The sequence below is a fragment of the Rhinoderma darwinii genome, chromosome 7, assembly GCF_050947455.1.
Source record: "Rhinoderma darwinii isolate aRhiDar2 chromosome 7, aRhiDar2.hap1, whole genome shotgun sequence".
Classification (NCBI taxonomy): Eukaryota; Metazoa; Chordata; class Amphibia; order Anura; family Rhinodermatidae; genus Rhinoderma; species Rhinoderma darwinii.
In genome coordinates this window covers 12699553-12714311 of record NC_134693.1, presented here as the reverse complement: position 1 = coordinate 12714311, position 14759 = coordinate 12699553, and the positions used below count along the sequence as shown (strand labels likewise).

The window sequence follows — 14759 nt, the reverse complement described above, 5'->3', positions numbered from 1 at the left end:
CTATATGGGAGAACTATCTACGGGGGCACTGTGGCACTATCTACAGGAAATCCATTTGGAGACACTGATGCCAAACGGACATGAAAGTTATATATATATAAAGAAAATAATTTATTACATGATCTCTTGATTATCTTATTACTGTTAAATAAACTGAAAAAAATACTGAGATTAAAATCGAAAATCGCCCACAGGGTTGAAAAAAAGTCTACATTTTATTTTTGGGCAAAATCGCCCAGCCCTACAGTGATATACATATATTTTCCTGCGTCATATAAGATTCTCGGAAAGCCCCCGGAGCAGACAGTGGCCATATCTTTCGTCATTGAGCTTTCCCAGGAGCTAAGGAGTTTGACCCAAGAGGCCGAGAGTAATTTTTGTTTTTCTTTTTACAAGATTTTATAACCAATCAGATCACAAAATACAATCAGAATCCCCAAAACACAAAATAATACAACAGGTCGCAGGTTGCATATGAATACAAGCACAACCAAAAGTGGAGCAGTTGTCCGTAGATTCCAGCTTTTATTTTTCCAGTGCACGACAATAGATAAAAGCTGAGGCCTGATTGGTTACCCAGTAGGTTTCCCATTAGGTTGCATCGCTTTACACAGGATGTTTTAAAGTTCTATCTATCTCATATCTATCTATCTCATATCTATCTATCTATCTATCTATCTATCTATCTATCTCATATCTATCTCATATCTATCTCATATCTATCTATCTATCTATCTATCTATCTCATATCTATCTATCTATCTCATATCTATCTATCTATCTCATATCTATCTATCTATCTATCTATCTATCTATCTATCTATCTATCTATCTATCTATCTATCTATCTATCTATCTATCTATCTATCTAGTCTCCTTAGATCATATAACATCCAGATCCAGGTTTGGGACCACTGATCTAAGCTCTCCGTCTGTGTCCATCGGTATTTTTCTAAGATGGGGACAAGAAACAATCGCTTCCATTGAATCACAACTCATACTAACACAAATAGCTCAACGACCATATGCAAAAATGGCAAAAAAAAATAAAAATGGTACATGTGTATGAATAGTTAATGAGCCAATCAGACAGTACAAGGCTGGACATCTTTATGAACTGAAAATACTAGACAGACAAAAAAAAACAACAGATCCGTCAACAGCAACTTGTTGACAGGTTCCAGATAGATATTTTTTTTTGTACAGAATAGAAATGAACTAGTAGAAACAGCAAGAAAGGTAATGAACATGTAAGGACAGTAGATTTTAAATTTTTGGAGAAGTTGGAGTTTACCTTTAAATTAGAAAATATAGAAGGGCAGATAAAGACTTACCTCCTCAGCCGTGACCGTCATCACGCTCCTACTTTTCTTCATTTTAAGGTCCAGGTATCGTTTCAAACGCCAGAGAATCTGCTGTCAGTAAACAGGTGACCCTAATGGAGAAAGAGTCAGACGTTATCTTGGATATTTCTTCCTTGGAGCTTGGAAAGGGGTCCCTGTGAGTCTGGGACCTGGAGTAGATCCTTCAGAGGTGATAGCATTGGGCGATTAGGCACGGTACCCTGGATCCAAGGCCATGTGCCCCCAACAATGATAGCAGTCAGAGTCAACAACCCTGGGGTTGGGTGGTGGCACCAGCTTGAGCTTCTAAGATGGGCATCAGAGACTTTAATCCAGGGGTGGACGTACGATATGTGCAATCTGTGCACAGGGGCCTTGTAATTAAAGGGGACCCACTGCCACATTAAAAAGGCAAATAGTGGATCATACTATCTACAAGGTTGCCTTTAAGGGGTTGAGCTAATAACTCACCATTACTTGCGGATTGCAATCCACCAGAACACATTAGGGAGTTGCTATTGGAGGAGATGGTCTATAATAAGCAATTGGAGAGCAAGGAGCCCATATATTGTTTTTGCACAGGGGCCCAATGGGGCCTATGTCCACCCCTGAACAAAACCATGTGTGATGTGTCTCACACCCTTCAAAGGGGTAAAATCATGCTGATGCCACTGCGTTTGTCTATTTATTAGGTACCGTATTTTTCTTATACAGAGCTCCAAATCCCCTGCATAGACATATAATATTACATTCTGTCTCCCTGCAGCCACCACTAGGGGGAGCTTACTACATACATTGAGCTGAATAATAACAGTTCCTGAGCTCCCACTAGTGGTGACTGCAGGCAGTTAGGATTTTATGATCTATATCTATGCAGGAGATTTGGAGCTCTTTAGAAAAAAAGACTGAGCTAAGAATGCTATAAAGATCTTAAAGAAGATTTAGCAGCACAGAATATTGGACCCTAAAATAACATGATGTTAAAAGGTCGAAATTTACTTTATTGAAACGCTGATACTGCGTGTTATAACTAGTGTAGACCCGGTACATGAATTCCTGTGTCATGCACCACCCCCTCGGGCCCTGCACTAGGTATATCATCCGTTTTGCCTGGAGAGTTCCTGTAACCAATACAATCAATCCTCCATACAACACACATGACCCCTGTAGCGTTTCCATAGTCCAATATTTGGAGTTTTTACTGTACTGGTCTAGTATCTTCTTTCTGTTCTGGACACTTGATTATATCTCATCTCGCATTTGGCAAATCTGTAAATTCACAGAACCTACTGGCTTAATCTGCTTCTTCAGTCCATAGAGGTTGAGGCTTAAATACACAGCTCAACGTCCGTGGGAAAATTTCTTGTTAGCTTTTCAGGTTCACACATGTTACACTGAAGTTGTACTTTGGAATAGGAGCATTACAAGTAACTATGGGGGCCCTATAACAAAACTCGGAATTGGGCCCCAATCTACCATCAGAGGCAAATGGGTTCAGAAAATGCAATACTTAAAAGGGTAACTAAACGTTCAACAAACTTCTGACACGTCACAGTGAATGTCAGAAGTTTTGATTGGTGGGGGACCGAGCACTGAGACCCCCACCAAAATCGGCAGAAGTACTCGTGTGAGCGCTCAGCTGCTTAGTTTCTGTTTGCTACATTGATTTCCGGGAAAAAGCTGGTGTACGGGCTTAACAGAAAGTCTATGAGCCCGTACTCCGCTACAATAGTTTTCCGGAAAAAAGCCAAACAGAAACGAAGCGGCTGATCGCTCACACGAGCACTTCCGCCGCTTCGTTTTAGCGATTGGTGGGGGTCTTAGAGCTCGGACCCCCACCAATCAAAACTTTTTTGCAACTAGGCTTCCTGTCCCTTGGCAGCGCTATAAAAAAAATTCTGTGAAAATCTTAGAATCAGCGCGACGGGGGACTGGAATGTACAGGGTGGGCCATGTGTTTGGAGTGGGCTCACGCGCGGAGCCTGCTCGATACACGACAGATGTCAGCTGTGTTTTACAGCGGACACGCTGCTCTAATGACCTGGGACACCGATCGCGCTGTTCCTGACCGTTTAACTAGCTAAAGGGGTTTTCCCATGAGGGACATTTATGACATATCCACAGGATATGTCATAAATGTCAGATACATGTGGGTCCCTGTCAGATAGATGTGGGTCCCACCTCTGGGACACGCACCTATCTCTAGAACGGGGCCGTCTAAACCCTGTTCTAGCTTTTTGTGCTCACGCTGACTCCCGGTCACTTACTGATTACATGGTTGGGAGTTACGGAAACAGCGTGTACCAAAAAATGGTACCAATAAAAACTGTAGCTCGTCCCGCAAAAAAGAAAGCCCTCACACCGCTCAATCGATGAAAATATATAAACGTTATGGCTCTCAGAAACAGAACAATTTTTTATTTTAACAAATAGTTTTTTCTTTGTAAAAGTAGTAAAATATGAAATAATTAGTTCCTATTTTCTGTTGCCTAAAACTGGGTGTGTCTTATAGTCCGAAAAATATGGTATGTTTCTTTTTCTTTTTTTTAAATCACATTTAAGTAATTGCAATAGCTGCAAACTATAGACCGTGTCCAATTGTTTCTCTTATCAATGTTCACCCTTGGACAAAGCACCTTGTGCCGCATCTCGTGATATCTACCTACAGCGACAAGCTCCATTCAGTGCTAAGCGCAGTCACCACCGCCTATCACTCCTATGAGACCCATCGAGGCTCGCTGTCTTCAGGTTCCTATAGTAATTGGCAGAGATTTTCCGCCAGTAATCTCTAGAGAAGGTCACCTTTTTTTTTATTTTAAGGAAAGGATCTTACATTTCTGGAAGTGAGCTGAGGCCAATTAGTCCTCAGGGGATTATCATAGCAGCACCAACCCATTTGCAGAGACTGTAATATACAGTTCAGTACAGACAGACAAAATACACATCCTATCCAGTGACCTGTGAGACAGGGGGGCATGCAGCCGTCTCCTGCTCTTAAATTGGAGCAAATGACATAAATCCACCGCTTCTCAGTAACAATTCATCTACTAATAAATACTGTGTTCTATAAAAGCAAAAAAAGATCCTAAAATACATGTAAAATTATACTAAACGTTTATTAACAACATGTAAAAGCTTATGTATTGTACTATATATTAAATGTAATCCTGAGCTTTCTTAAAGAGGCTCTGTCACCAGATTTTGCAACCCCTATCTGCTATTGCAGCAGATAGGCGCTGCAATGTAGATTACAGTAACGTTTTTATTTTTAAAAAACGAGCATTTTTGGCCAAGTTATGACCATTTTTGTAGTTATGCAAATGAGGCTTGCAAAAGTCCAAGTGGGTGTGTTTAAAAGTAAAAGTCCAAGTGGGCGTGTATTATGTGCGTACATCGGGGCGTTTTTAATACTTTTACTAGCTGGGCTTTCTGATGAGAAGTAACATCCTCTTCTCTTCAGAACGCCCAGCTTCTGACAGTGCAGATCTGTGACGTCACTCACAGGTCCTGCATCGTGACGGCCACATCGGCACCAGAGGCTACAGTTGATACTGCAGCAGCATCAGCGTTTGCAGGTAAGTCGATCTTACCTGCAAACGCTGATGCTGCTGCAGAATCAACTGTAGCCTCTGGTGCCGATGTGGCCGTCACGATGCAGGACCTGTGAGTGACGTCACAGATCTGCACTGTCAGAAGCTGGGCGTTCTGAAGAGAAGAGGATGTTACTTCTCTTCAGAGCGCCCAGCTAGTGAAAGTATTAAAAACGCCCCGATGTACGCACATAATACACGCCCACTTGGACTTTTACTTTTAAACACACCCACTTGGACTTTTGCAAGCCTCATTTGCATAACTACAAAAATTGTCATAACTTGGCCAAAAATGCTCGTTTTTTAAAAATAAAAACGTTACTGTAATCTACATTGCAGCGCCAATCTGCTGCAATAGCAGATAGGGGTTGCAAAATCTGGTGACAGAGCCTCTTTAACTCCTTACATCCTTGTTCTACCCAAAGGGGGCAGTATTATAGTAGTTATATTCTTGTATATAGGGGGCAGTATTATAGTAGATATATTCTTGTATATAGGGGCAGTATTATAGTAGTTATATTCTTGTATATAGGAGCAGTATTATAGTAGTTATATACTTGTATATAGAGGGCAGTATTATAGTAGTTATATTCTTGTATATAGGGGGCAGTATTATAGTAGATATATTCTTGTATATAGGGGCAGTATTATAGTAGTTATATTCTTGTATATAGGAGCAGTATTATAGTAGTTATATACTTGTATATAGAGGGCAGTATTATAGTAGTTATATTCTTGTATATAGGGGGCAGTATTATAGTAGTTATATTCTTGTCTATAGGAGCAGTATTATAGTAGTTATATTCTTGTATATAGGGGGCAGTATTATAGTAGTTATATTCTTGTATATAGGAGCAGTATTATAGTAGTTATATTCTTGTATATAGGGGCAGTATTATAATAGTTATATTCTTGTATATAGGAGCAGTATTATAGTAGTTATATTCTTGTATATAGGGGGAGTATTATAGTAGTTATATTCTTGTATATAGGAGCAGTATTATAGTAGTTATATTCTTGTATATAGGGGCAGTATTATAGTAGTTATACTCTTGTATATAGGGGGCAGTATTATAGTAGTTATATTCTTGTATATAGGAGGCAGTATTATAGTAGTTATATTCTTGTATATAGGGGCAGTATTATAATAGTTATATTCTTGTATATAGGAGCAGTATTATAGTAGTTATATTCTTGTATATAGGGGGAGTATTATAGTAGTTATATTCTTGTATATAGGAGCAGTATTATAGTAGTTATATTCTTGTATATAGGGGCAGTATTATAGTAGTTATACTCTTGTATATAGGGGGCAGTATTATAGTAGTTATATTCTTGTATATAGGAGGCAGTATTATAGTAGTTATATTCTTGTATATAGGAGGCAGTATTATAGTAGTTATATTCTTGTATATAGGGGGCAGTATTATAGTAGTTATATTCTTGTATATAGGGGCAGTATTATAGTAGTTATATTCTTGTATATAGGGGCAGTATTATAGTAGTTATATTCTTGTATATAGGGGGCAGTATTATAGTAGTTATATTCTTATATATAGGGGCAGTATTATAGTAGTTATATTCTTGTATATAGGGGGCAGTATTATAGTAGTTATATTCTTGTATATAGGGGCCGTATTATAGTAGTTATATTCTTGTATATAGGGGCAGTATTATTTAGTTATATTCCTGTATATAGGGGGCAGTATTATAGTAGTTATATTCTTGTATATAGGGGGCAGTATTATAGTAGATATATTCTTGTATATAGGGGCAGTATTATAGTAGTTATATTCTTGTATATAGGAGCAGTATTATAGTAGTTATATACTTGTATATAGAGGGCAGTATTATAGTAGTTATATTCTTGTATATAGGGGCAGTATTATAGTAGTTATATTCTTGTATATAGGAGCAGTATTATAGTAGTTATATTCTTATATATAGGGGCAGTATTATAGTAGTTATATTCTTGTATATAGGGGGCAGTATTATAGTAGTTATATTCTTGTATATAGGGGCCGTATTATAGTAGTTATATTCTTGTATATAGGGGGCAGTATTATTTAGTTATATTCCTGTATATAGGGGGCAGTATTATAGTAGTTATATTCTTGTATATAGGGGGCAGTATTATAGTAGTTATATCCTTGTATATAGGAGGCAGTATTATAGTAGTTATATTCTTGTATATAGGAGCAGTATTATAGTAGTTATATTCTTGTATATAGGGGCAGTATTATAGTAGTTATATTCTTGTATATAGGGGGTAGTATTATAGTAGTTATATTCTTGTATATAGGGGATAGTATTATAGTAGTTATATTCTTGTATATAGGAGCAGTATTATAGTAGGTATATTCTTGTATATAGGGGCAGTATTATAGTAGTTATATTCTTGTATATAGGAGCAGTATTATAGTAGTTATATTCTTGTATATAGAGGGCAGTATTATAGTAGTTATATTCTTGTATATAGGGGGCAGTATTATAGTAGTTATATTCTTGTATTTAGGGGCAGTATTATAGTAGTTATATTCTAGTATATAGGGGGCAGTATTATAGTAGTTATATTCTTGTATATAGGGGCAGTACTATAGTAGTTATATTCTAGTATATAGAGGGCAGTATTATAGTAGTTATATTCTTGTATATAGGGGCAGTATTATAGTAGCTATATTCTTGTATAGAAGGGCAGTATTATAGTAGTTATATTTTTGTATATAGGAGCAGTATTATAGTAGTTATATTCTTGTACATAGGGGGCAGTATTATAGTAGTTATATTCTTGTATATAGGGGGCAGCATTATAGTAGTTATATTCTTGTACATAGGGGCAGTATTATAGTAGTTATATTCTTGTATATAGGGGGCAGCATTATAGCAGTTATATTCTTGTATATAGGGGGCAGTATTATAATACTTATATTCTTGTATATAGGGGGCAGTATTATAGTAGTTATATTCTTGTATATAGGGGCAGTATTATAGTAGTTATATTCTTGTATATAGGAGCAGTATATTTATAGTACTTATATTCTTGTATATAGGGGGCAGTATTATAGTAGTTATATTCTTGTATATAGGGGGCAGTATTATAGTAGTTATATTCTTGTATATAGGGGCAGTATTATAGTAGTTATATTCTTGTATATAGGGGCAGTATTATAGTAGTTATATTCTTGTATATAGGGGCAGTATTATAGTAGTTATATTCTTGTATATAGGAGCAGTATTATAGTAGTTATATTCTTGTATATAGGAGCGGTATTATAGTAGTTATATTCTTGTATATAGGGGGCAGTATTGTAGTAGTTATATTCTTGTATATAGGGGGCAGTATTATAGTAGTTATATTCTTGTATATAGGAGAAGTATTATAGTAGTTATATTCTTGTATATAGGGGCAGTATTATAGTAGTTATATTCTTGTATATAGGAGCAGTATTATAGTAGTTATATTCTTGTATATAGGGGGAGTATTATAGTAGTTATATTCTTGTATATAGGAGCAGTATTATAGTAGTTATATTCTTGTATATAGGGGCAGTATTATAGTAGTTATACTCTTGTATATAGGGGGCAGTATTATAGTAGTTATATTCTTGTATATAGGAGGCAGTATTATAGTAGTTATATTCTTATATATAGGGGCAGTATTATAGTAGTTATATTCTTGTATATAGGGGGCAGTATTATAGTAGTTATATTCTTGTATATAGGGGCCGTATTATAGTAGTTATATTCTTGTATATAGGGGGCAGTATTATTTAGTTATATTCCTGTATATAGGAGGCAGTATTATAGTAGTTATATTCCTGTATATAGGGGCAGTATTATAGTAGTTATATTCTTGTATATAGGAGCAGTATTATAGTAGTTATACTCTTGTATATAGGGGGCAGTATTATAGTAGTTATATTCTTGTATATAGGAGGCAGTATTATAGTAGTTATATTCTTATATATAGGGGCAGTATTATAGTAGTTATATTCTTGTATATAGGGGGCAGTATTATAGTAGTTATATTCTTGTATATAGGGGCCGTATTATAGTAGTTATATTCTTGTATATAGGGGGCAGTATTATATAGTAGTTATATTCTTGTATATAGGGGCCGTATTATAGTAGTTATATTCTTGTATATAGGGGCAGTATTATAGTAGTTATATTCTTGTATATAGGGGCAGTATTATAGTAGTTATATACTTGTATATAGGAGCAGTATTATAGTAGTTATATTCTTGTATATAGGAGCAGTATTATAGTATTTATATTCTTGTATATAGGGGCAGTATTATAGTAGTTATATTCTTGTATATAGGGGACAGTATTATAGTAGTTGTATTCTTGTATATAGGAGGCAGTATTATAGTAGTTATATTCTTGTATATAGGAGCAGTATTATAGTAGTTATATTCTTCTATATAGGGGGGCAGTATTATAGTAGTTATATTCTTGTATATAGGAGGCAGTATTATAGTAGTTATATTCTTGTATATAGAGGGCAGTATTATAGTAGTTATATTCTTGTATATAGGGGGCAGTATTATAGTAGTTATATTCTTGTATATAGGGGTAGTATTATATTAGTTATATTCTTGTATATAGGGGCAGTATTATAGTAGTTATATTATTGTATATAGGGGCAGTATTATAGTAGTTATATTCTTGTATATAGGGGGCAGTATTATAGTAGTTATATTCTTGTATATAGGGGCAGTATTAAAGTAGTTATATTCTTGTATATAGGGGCAGTATTGTAGTAGTTATATTCTTGTATATAGGAGCAGTATTATAGTAGTTATATTCTTGTATATAGGGGCAGTATTATAGTAGTTATATTCTTGTATATAGGAGCAGTATTATAGTAGTTATATTCTTGTTTAAAGTTGACAGTATTATATTATTTACTAGTTGTCAGTTTCCTTTCTGCAGTCCTTTTGGCAGCTCTTACAAATTGCATTACACAGAGGGGGGGGGGGGGTGACAAAGCTTCCAAAATAAAGTAAATATGAAAGCTGTGCTCCTTCTTGAGGTATGATGTGATGGAGGGACATTCAGAATGAAAATAAAATAATTTTATCTACTTTTAAAAATGTCTTGACGATGTACGTTAGAAATGTTTATTGAAGAAATGTCAAATATAACTGAAATTGAGAAAGACAAAAGACCCAGGAGGGTCGTGACTAATGTGAATGAATACGCAGTCTTTTTTAGTAAACCCAGATCACAATGAGTTAAAGGGAACCAGTCACCAGCATTTCACCTATTGTGTTCTCCTCACCCCTCGCTGGCCGCTGCGGTCAAAAGTTTATTTGCGTTATCCCCTCTTAAACTCTTTCTCCGACCGTAAGTAACGGTCTGCAAACATTTTGCACATTTTAGAATAATAATCCGGCAGTCTCTTTTTTTTCCTCTTCTTATGCCCTATCATCGCTGAAAACTGGCCCGCCCTGAATGCCAAAATCTCGTCTCAGATAGCGCGCATGCGCCCGCCATGTATGATCCGATACCATGCCCTTTTTCTTCCAGGCCTCAAATCTAGTTACTATGCATGCGCGGCTATGGTGTCCCGATGTGCGCACGCACCAGAACATCGATGCGCAAGCGCAGGATTTTCTGTGTGCTGAGGAGAGGCGAGGAGCTGTCAATCAAAAGTAGGGAGGCGGGGTTAACTTAGAAAGGCTTGAGGAATGAAGATATGACTCTAAGGCTGGGTTCACATGACCTATTTTCAGACGTAAACTAGGCGTATTATGCCTCGTCTTACGTCTGAAAATACGGCTACAATACGTCGGCAAACATCTGCCCATTCATTTGAATGGGTTTGCGGACGTACTGTGCTGACGACCTGTCATTTACGCGTCGTCGTTTGACAGCTGTCAAACGACGACGCGTAAATGGACTGCCTCGGCAAAGAAGTGCGGGACACTTATATACATTATATGCGGGACACTTATATACATTATATGCAGGACACTTATATACATTATATGCGGGACACTTATATACATTATATGCAGGACACTTATATACATTATATGCGGGACACTTATATACATTATATGCGGGACACTTATATACATTATATGCGGGACACTTATATACATTATATGCTGGACACTTATATACATTATATGCTGGACACTTATATACATTATATGCTGGACACTTATATACATTATATGCAGGACACTTATATACATTATATGCAGGACACTTATATACATTATATGCAGGACACTTATATACATTATATGCTGGACACTTATATACATTATATGCTGGACACTTATATACATTATATGCGGGACACTTATATACATTATATGCAGGACACTTATATACATTATATGCTGGACATTTATATACATTATATGCTGGACACTTATATACATTATATGCGGGACACTTATATACATTATATGCGGGACACTTATATACATTATATGCTGGACACTTATATACATTATATGCTGGACACTTATATACATTATATGCGGGACACTTATATACATTATATGCGGGACACTTATATACATTATATGCAGGACACTTATATACATTATATGCAGGACACTTATATACATTATATGCTGGACACTTATATACATTATATGCGGGACACTTATATACATTATATGCGGGACACTTATATACATTATATGCGGGACACTTATATACATTATATGCGGGACACTTATATACATTATATGCAGGACACTTATATACATTATATGCCGGACACTTATATACATTATATGCCGGACACTTATATACATTATATGCTGGACACTTATATACATTATATGCGGGACACTTATATACATTATATGCAGGACACTTATATACATTATATGCTGGACACTTATATACATTATATGCAGGACACTTATATACATTATATGCTGGACACTTATATACATTATATGCGGGACACTTATATACATTATATGCGGGACACTTATATACATTATATGCGGGACACTTCTATACATTATATGCGGGACACTTATATACATTATATGCGGGACACTTATATACATTATATGCTGGACACTTATATACATTATATGCGGGACACTTATATACATTATATGCGGGACACTTATATACATTATATGCGGGACACTTCTATACATTATATGCGGGACACTTCTATACATTATATGCGGGACACTTCTATACATTATATGCGGGACACTTCTATACATTATATGCGGGACACTTCTATACATTATATGCGGGACACTTATATACATTATATGCGGGACACTTATATACATTATATGCGGGACACTTATATACATTATATGCGGGACACTTATATACATTATATGCGGGACACTTATATACATTATATGCGGGACACTTATATACATTATATGCGGGACACTTATATACATTATATGCAGGACACTTATATACATTATATGCGGGACACTTCTATACATTATATGCGGGACACTTCTATACATTATATGCGGGACACTTCTATACATTATATGCGGGACACTTATATACATTATATGCGGGACACTTATATACATTATATGCATGACACTTATATACATTATATGCGGGACACTTATATACATTATATGCGGGACACTTACAGTGAAGGAAATAAGTATTTGATCCCTTGCTGATTTTGTAAGTTTGCCCACTGTCAAAGACATGAATAGTCTAGAATTTTTAGGCTAGGTTAATTTTACCAGTGAGAGATAGATTATATAAAAAAAAATAAAGAAAATCACATTGTCAAAATTATATATATTTATTTGCATTGTGCACAGAGAAATAAGTATTTTATCCCCGACCAACCATTAAGAGTTCAGCCTCCTCCAGACCAGTTACACGCTCCAAATCAACTTGGTGCCTGCATTATAGACAGCTCTTACATGGTCACCTGTATAAAAGACTCCTGTCCACAGACTCAATGAATCAGTCTGACTCTAACCTCTACAACATGGGCAAGACCAGAGAGCTTTCTAAGGGTGTCAGGGACAAGATCATAGACCTGCACAAGGCTGGAATGGGCTACAAAACCATAAGTAAGACGCTGGGTGAGAAGGAGACAACTGTTGGTGCAATAGTAAGAAAATGGAAGACATACAAAATGACTGTCAATCGACATCGATCTGGGGCTCCATGCAAAATCTCACCTCGTGGGGTATCCTTGATCCTGAGAAAGGTGAGAGCTCAGCCGAAAACTACACGGGGGGAACTTGTTAATGATCTGAAGGCAGCTGGGACCACAGTCACCAAGAAAACCATTGGTAACACATTACGCCGTAATGGATTAAAATCCTGCAGTGCCCGCAAAGTTCCCCCTGCTCAAGAAGGCACATGTACAGGCCCATCTGAAGTTTGCAAATGAACATCTGGTTGATTCTGAGAGTGATTGGGAGAAGGTGCTGTGGTCAGAGGAGACTAAAATTGAGCTCTTTGGCATTAACTCAACTCGCCGTGTTTGGAGGAAGAGAAATGCTGCCTATGACCCAAAGAACACCGTCCCCACTGTCGAGCATGGAGATGGAAACATTATGTTTTTGGGGTGTTTCTCTGCTAAGGGCACAGGACTACTTCACCGCATCAATGGGAGAATGGATGGAGCCATGTACCGTCAAATCCTGAGTGACAACCTCCTTCCCTCCATCAGGACATTAAAAATGGCTCGTGGCTGGGTCTTCCAGCACGACAATGACCCGAAACATACAGCCAAGGCAACGAAGGAGTGGCTCAAAAAGAAGCACATTAAGGTCATGGAGCGGCCTAGCCAGTCTCCAGACCTTAATCCCATCGAAAACTTATGGAGGGAGCTGAAGATCCGAGTTGCCAAGTGACAGCCTCGAAATCTTAATGATTTACAGATGATCTGCAAAGAGGAGTGGGCCAAAATTCCATCTAACATGTGTGCAAACCTCATAATCAACTACAAAAAACGTCTGACTGCTGTGCTTGTCAACAAGGGTTTTGCCACCAATTGTTTGCCAAAGGGATCAAATACTTATTTCTCTGTGCACAATGCAAATAAATATATATAATTTTGACAATGTGATTTTCTGTTTTGTTTTTTATATAATCTATCTCTCACTGGTAAAATTAACCTAGCCTAAAAATTCTAGACTGTTCATGTCTTTGACAGTGGGCAAACTTACAAAATCAGCAAGGGATCAAATACTTATTTCCTTCACTGTATATACATTATATGCAGGACACTTATATACATTATATGCAGGACACTTCTATACATTATATGCGGGACACTTCTATACATTATATGCAGGACACTTATATACATTATATGCAGGACACTTATATACATTATATGCGGGACACTTATATACATTATATGCGGGACACTTATATACATTATATGCGGGACACTTATATACATTATATGCGGGACACTTATATACATTATATGCAGGACACTTATATACATTATATGCGGGACACTTATATACATTATATGCGGGACACTTATATACATTATATGCAGGACACTTATATACATTATATGCAGGACACTTATATACATTATATGCAGGACACTTATATACATTATATGCAGGACACTTATATACATTATATGCAGGACACTTATATACATTATATGCAGGACACTTATATACATTATGTGCAGGACACTTATATACATTATATGCAGGACACTTATATACATTATATGCGGGACACTTATATACATTATATGCAGGACACTTATATACATTATATGCAGGACACTTATATACATTATATGCAGGACACTTATATACATTATATGCAGGACACTTATATACATTATATGCAGGACACT

General features: G+C 36.4%; 1 protein-coding gene across 3 annotated transcripts in view; it reads right to left on the bottom strand.

The window, feature by feature from the left end:
* Positions 1–14759, bottom strand: part of PDE4B (phosphodiesterase 4B) — a 315672-nt gene that overhangs the window by 252628 nt on the left and 48285 nt on the right. For all 3 annotated transcript variants that reach the window (XM_075832791.1, XM_075832792.1, XM_075832790.1), the window contains one exon: positions 1335–1435. In XM_075832791.1, the coding sequence (XP_075688906.1) occupies positions 1335–1376 (42 nt within the window). In that variant the 5' untranslated portion in view covers positions 1377–1435. The remainder of the gene's footprint in view (positions 1–1334; positions 1436–14759) is intronic.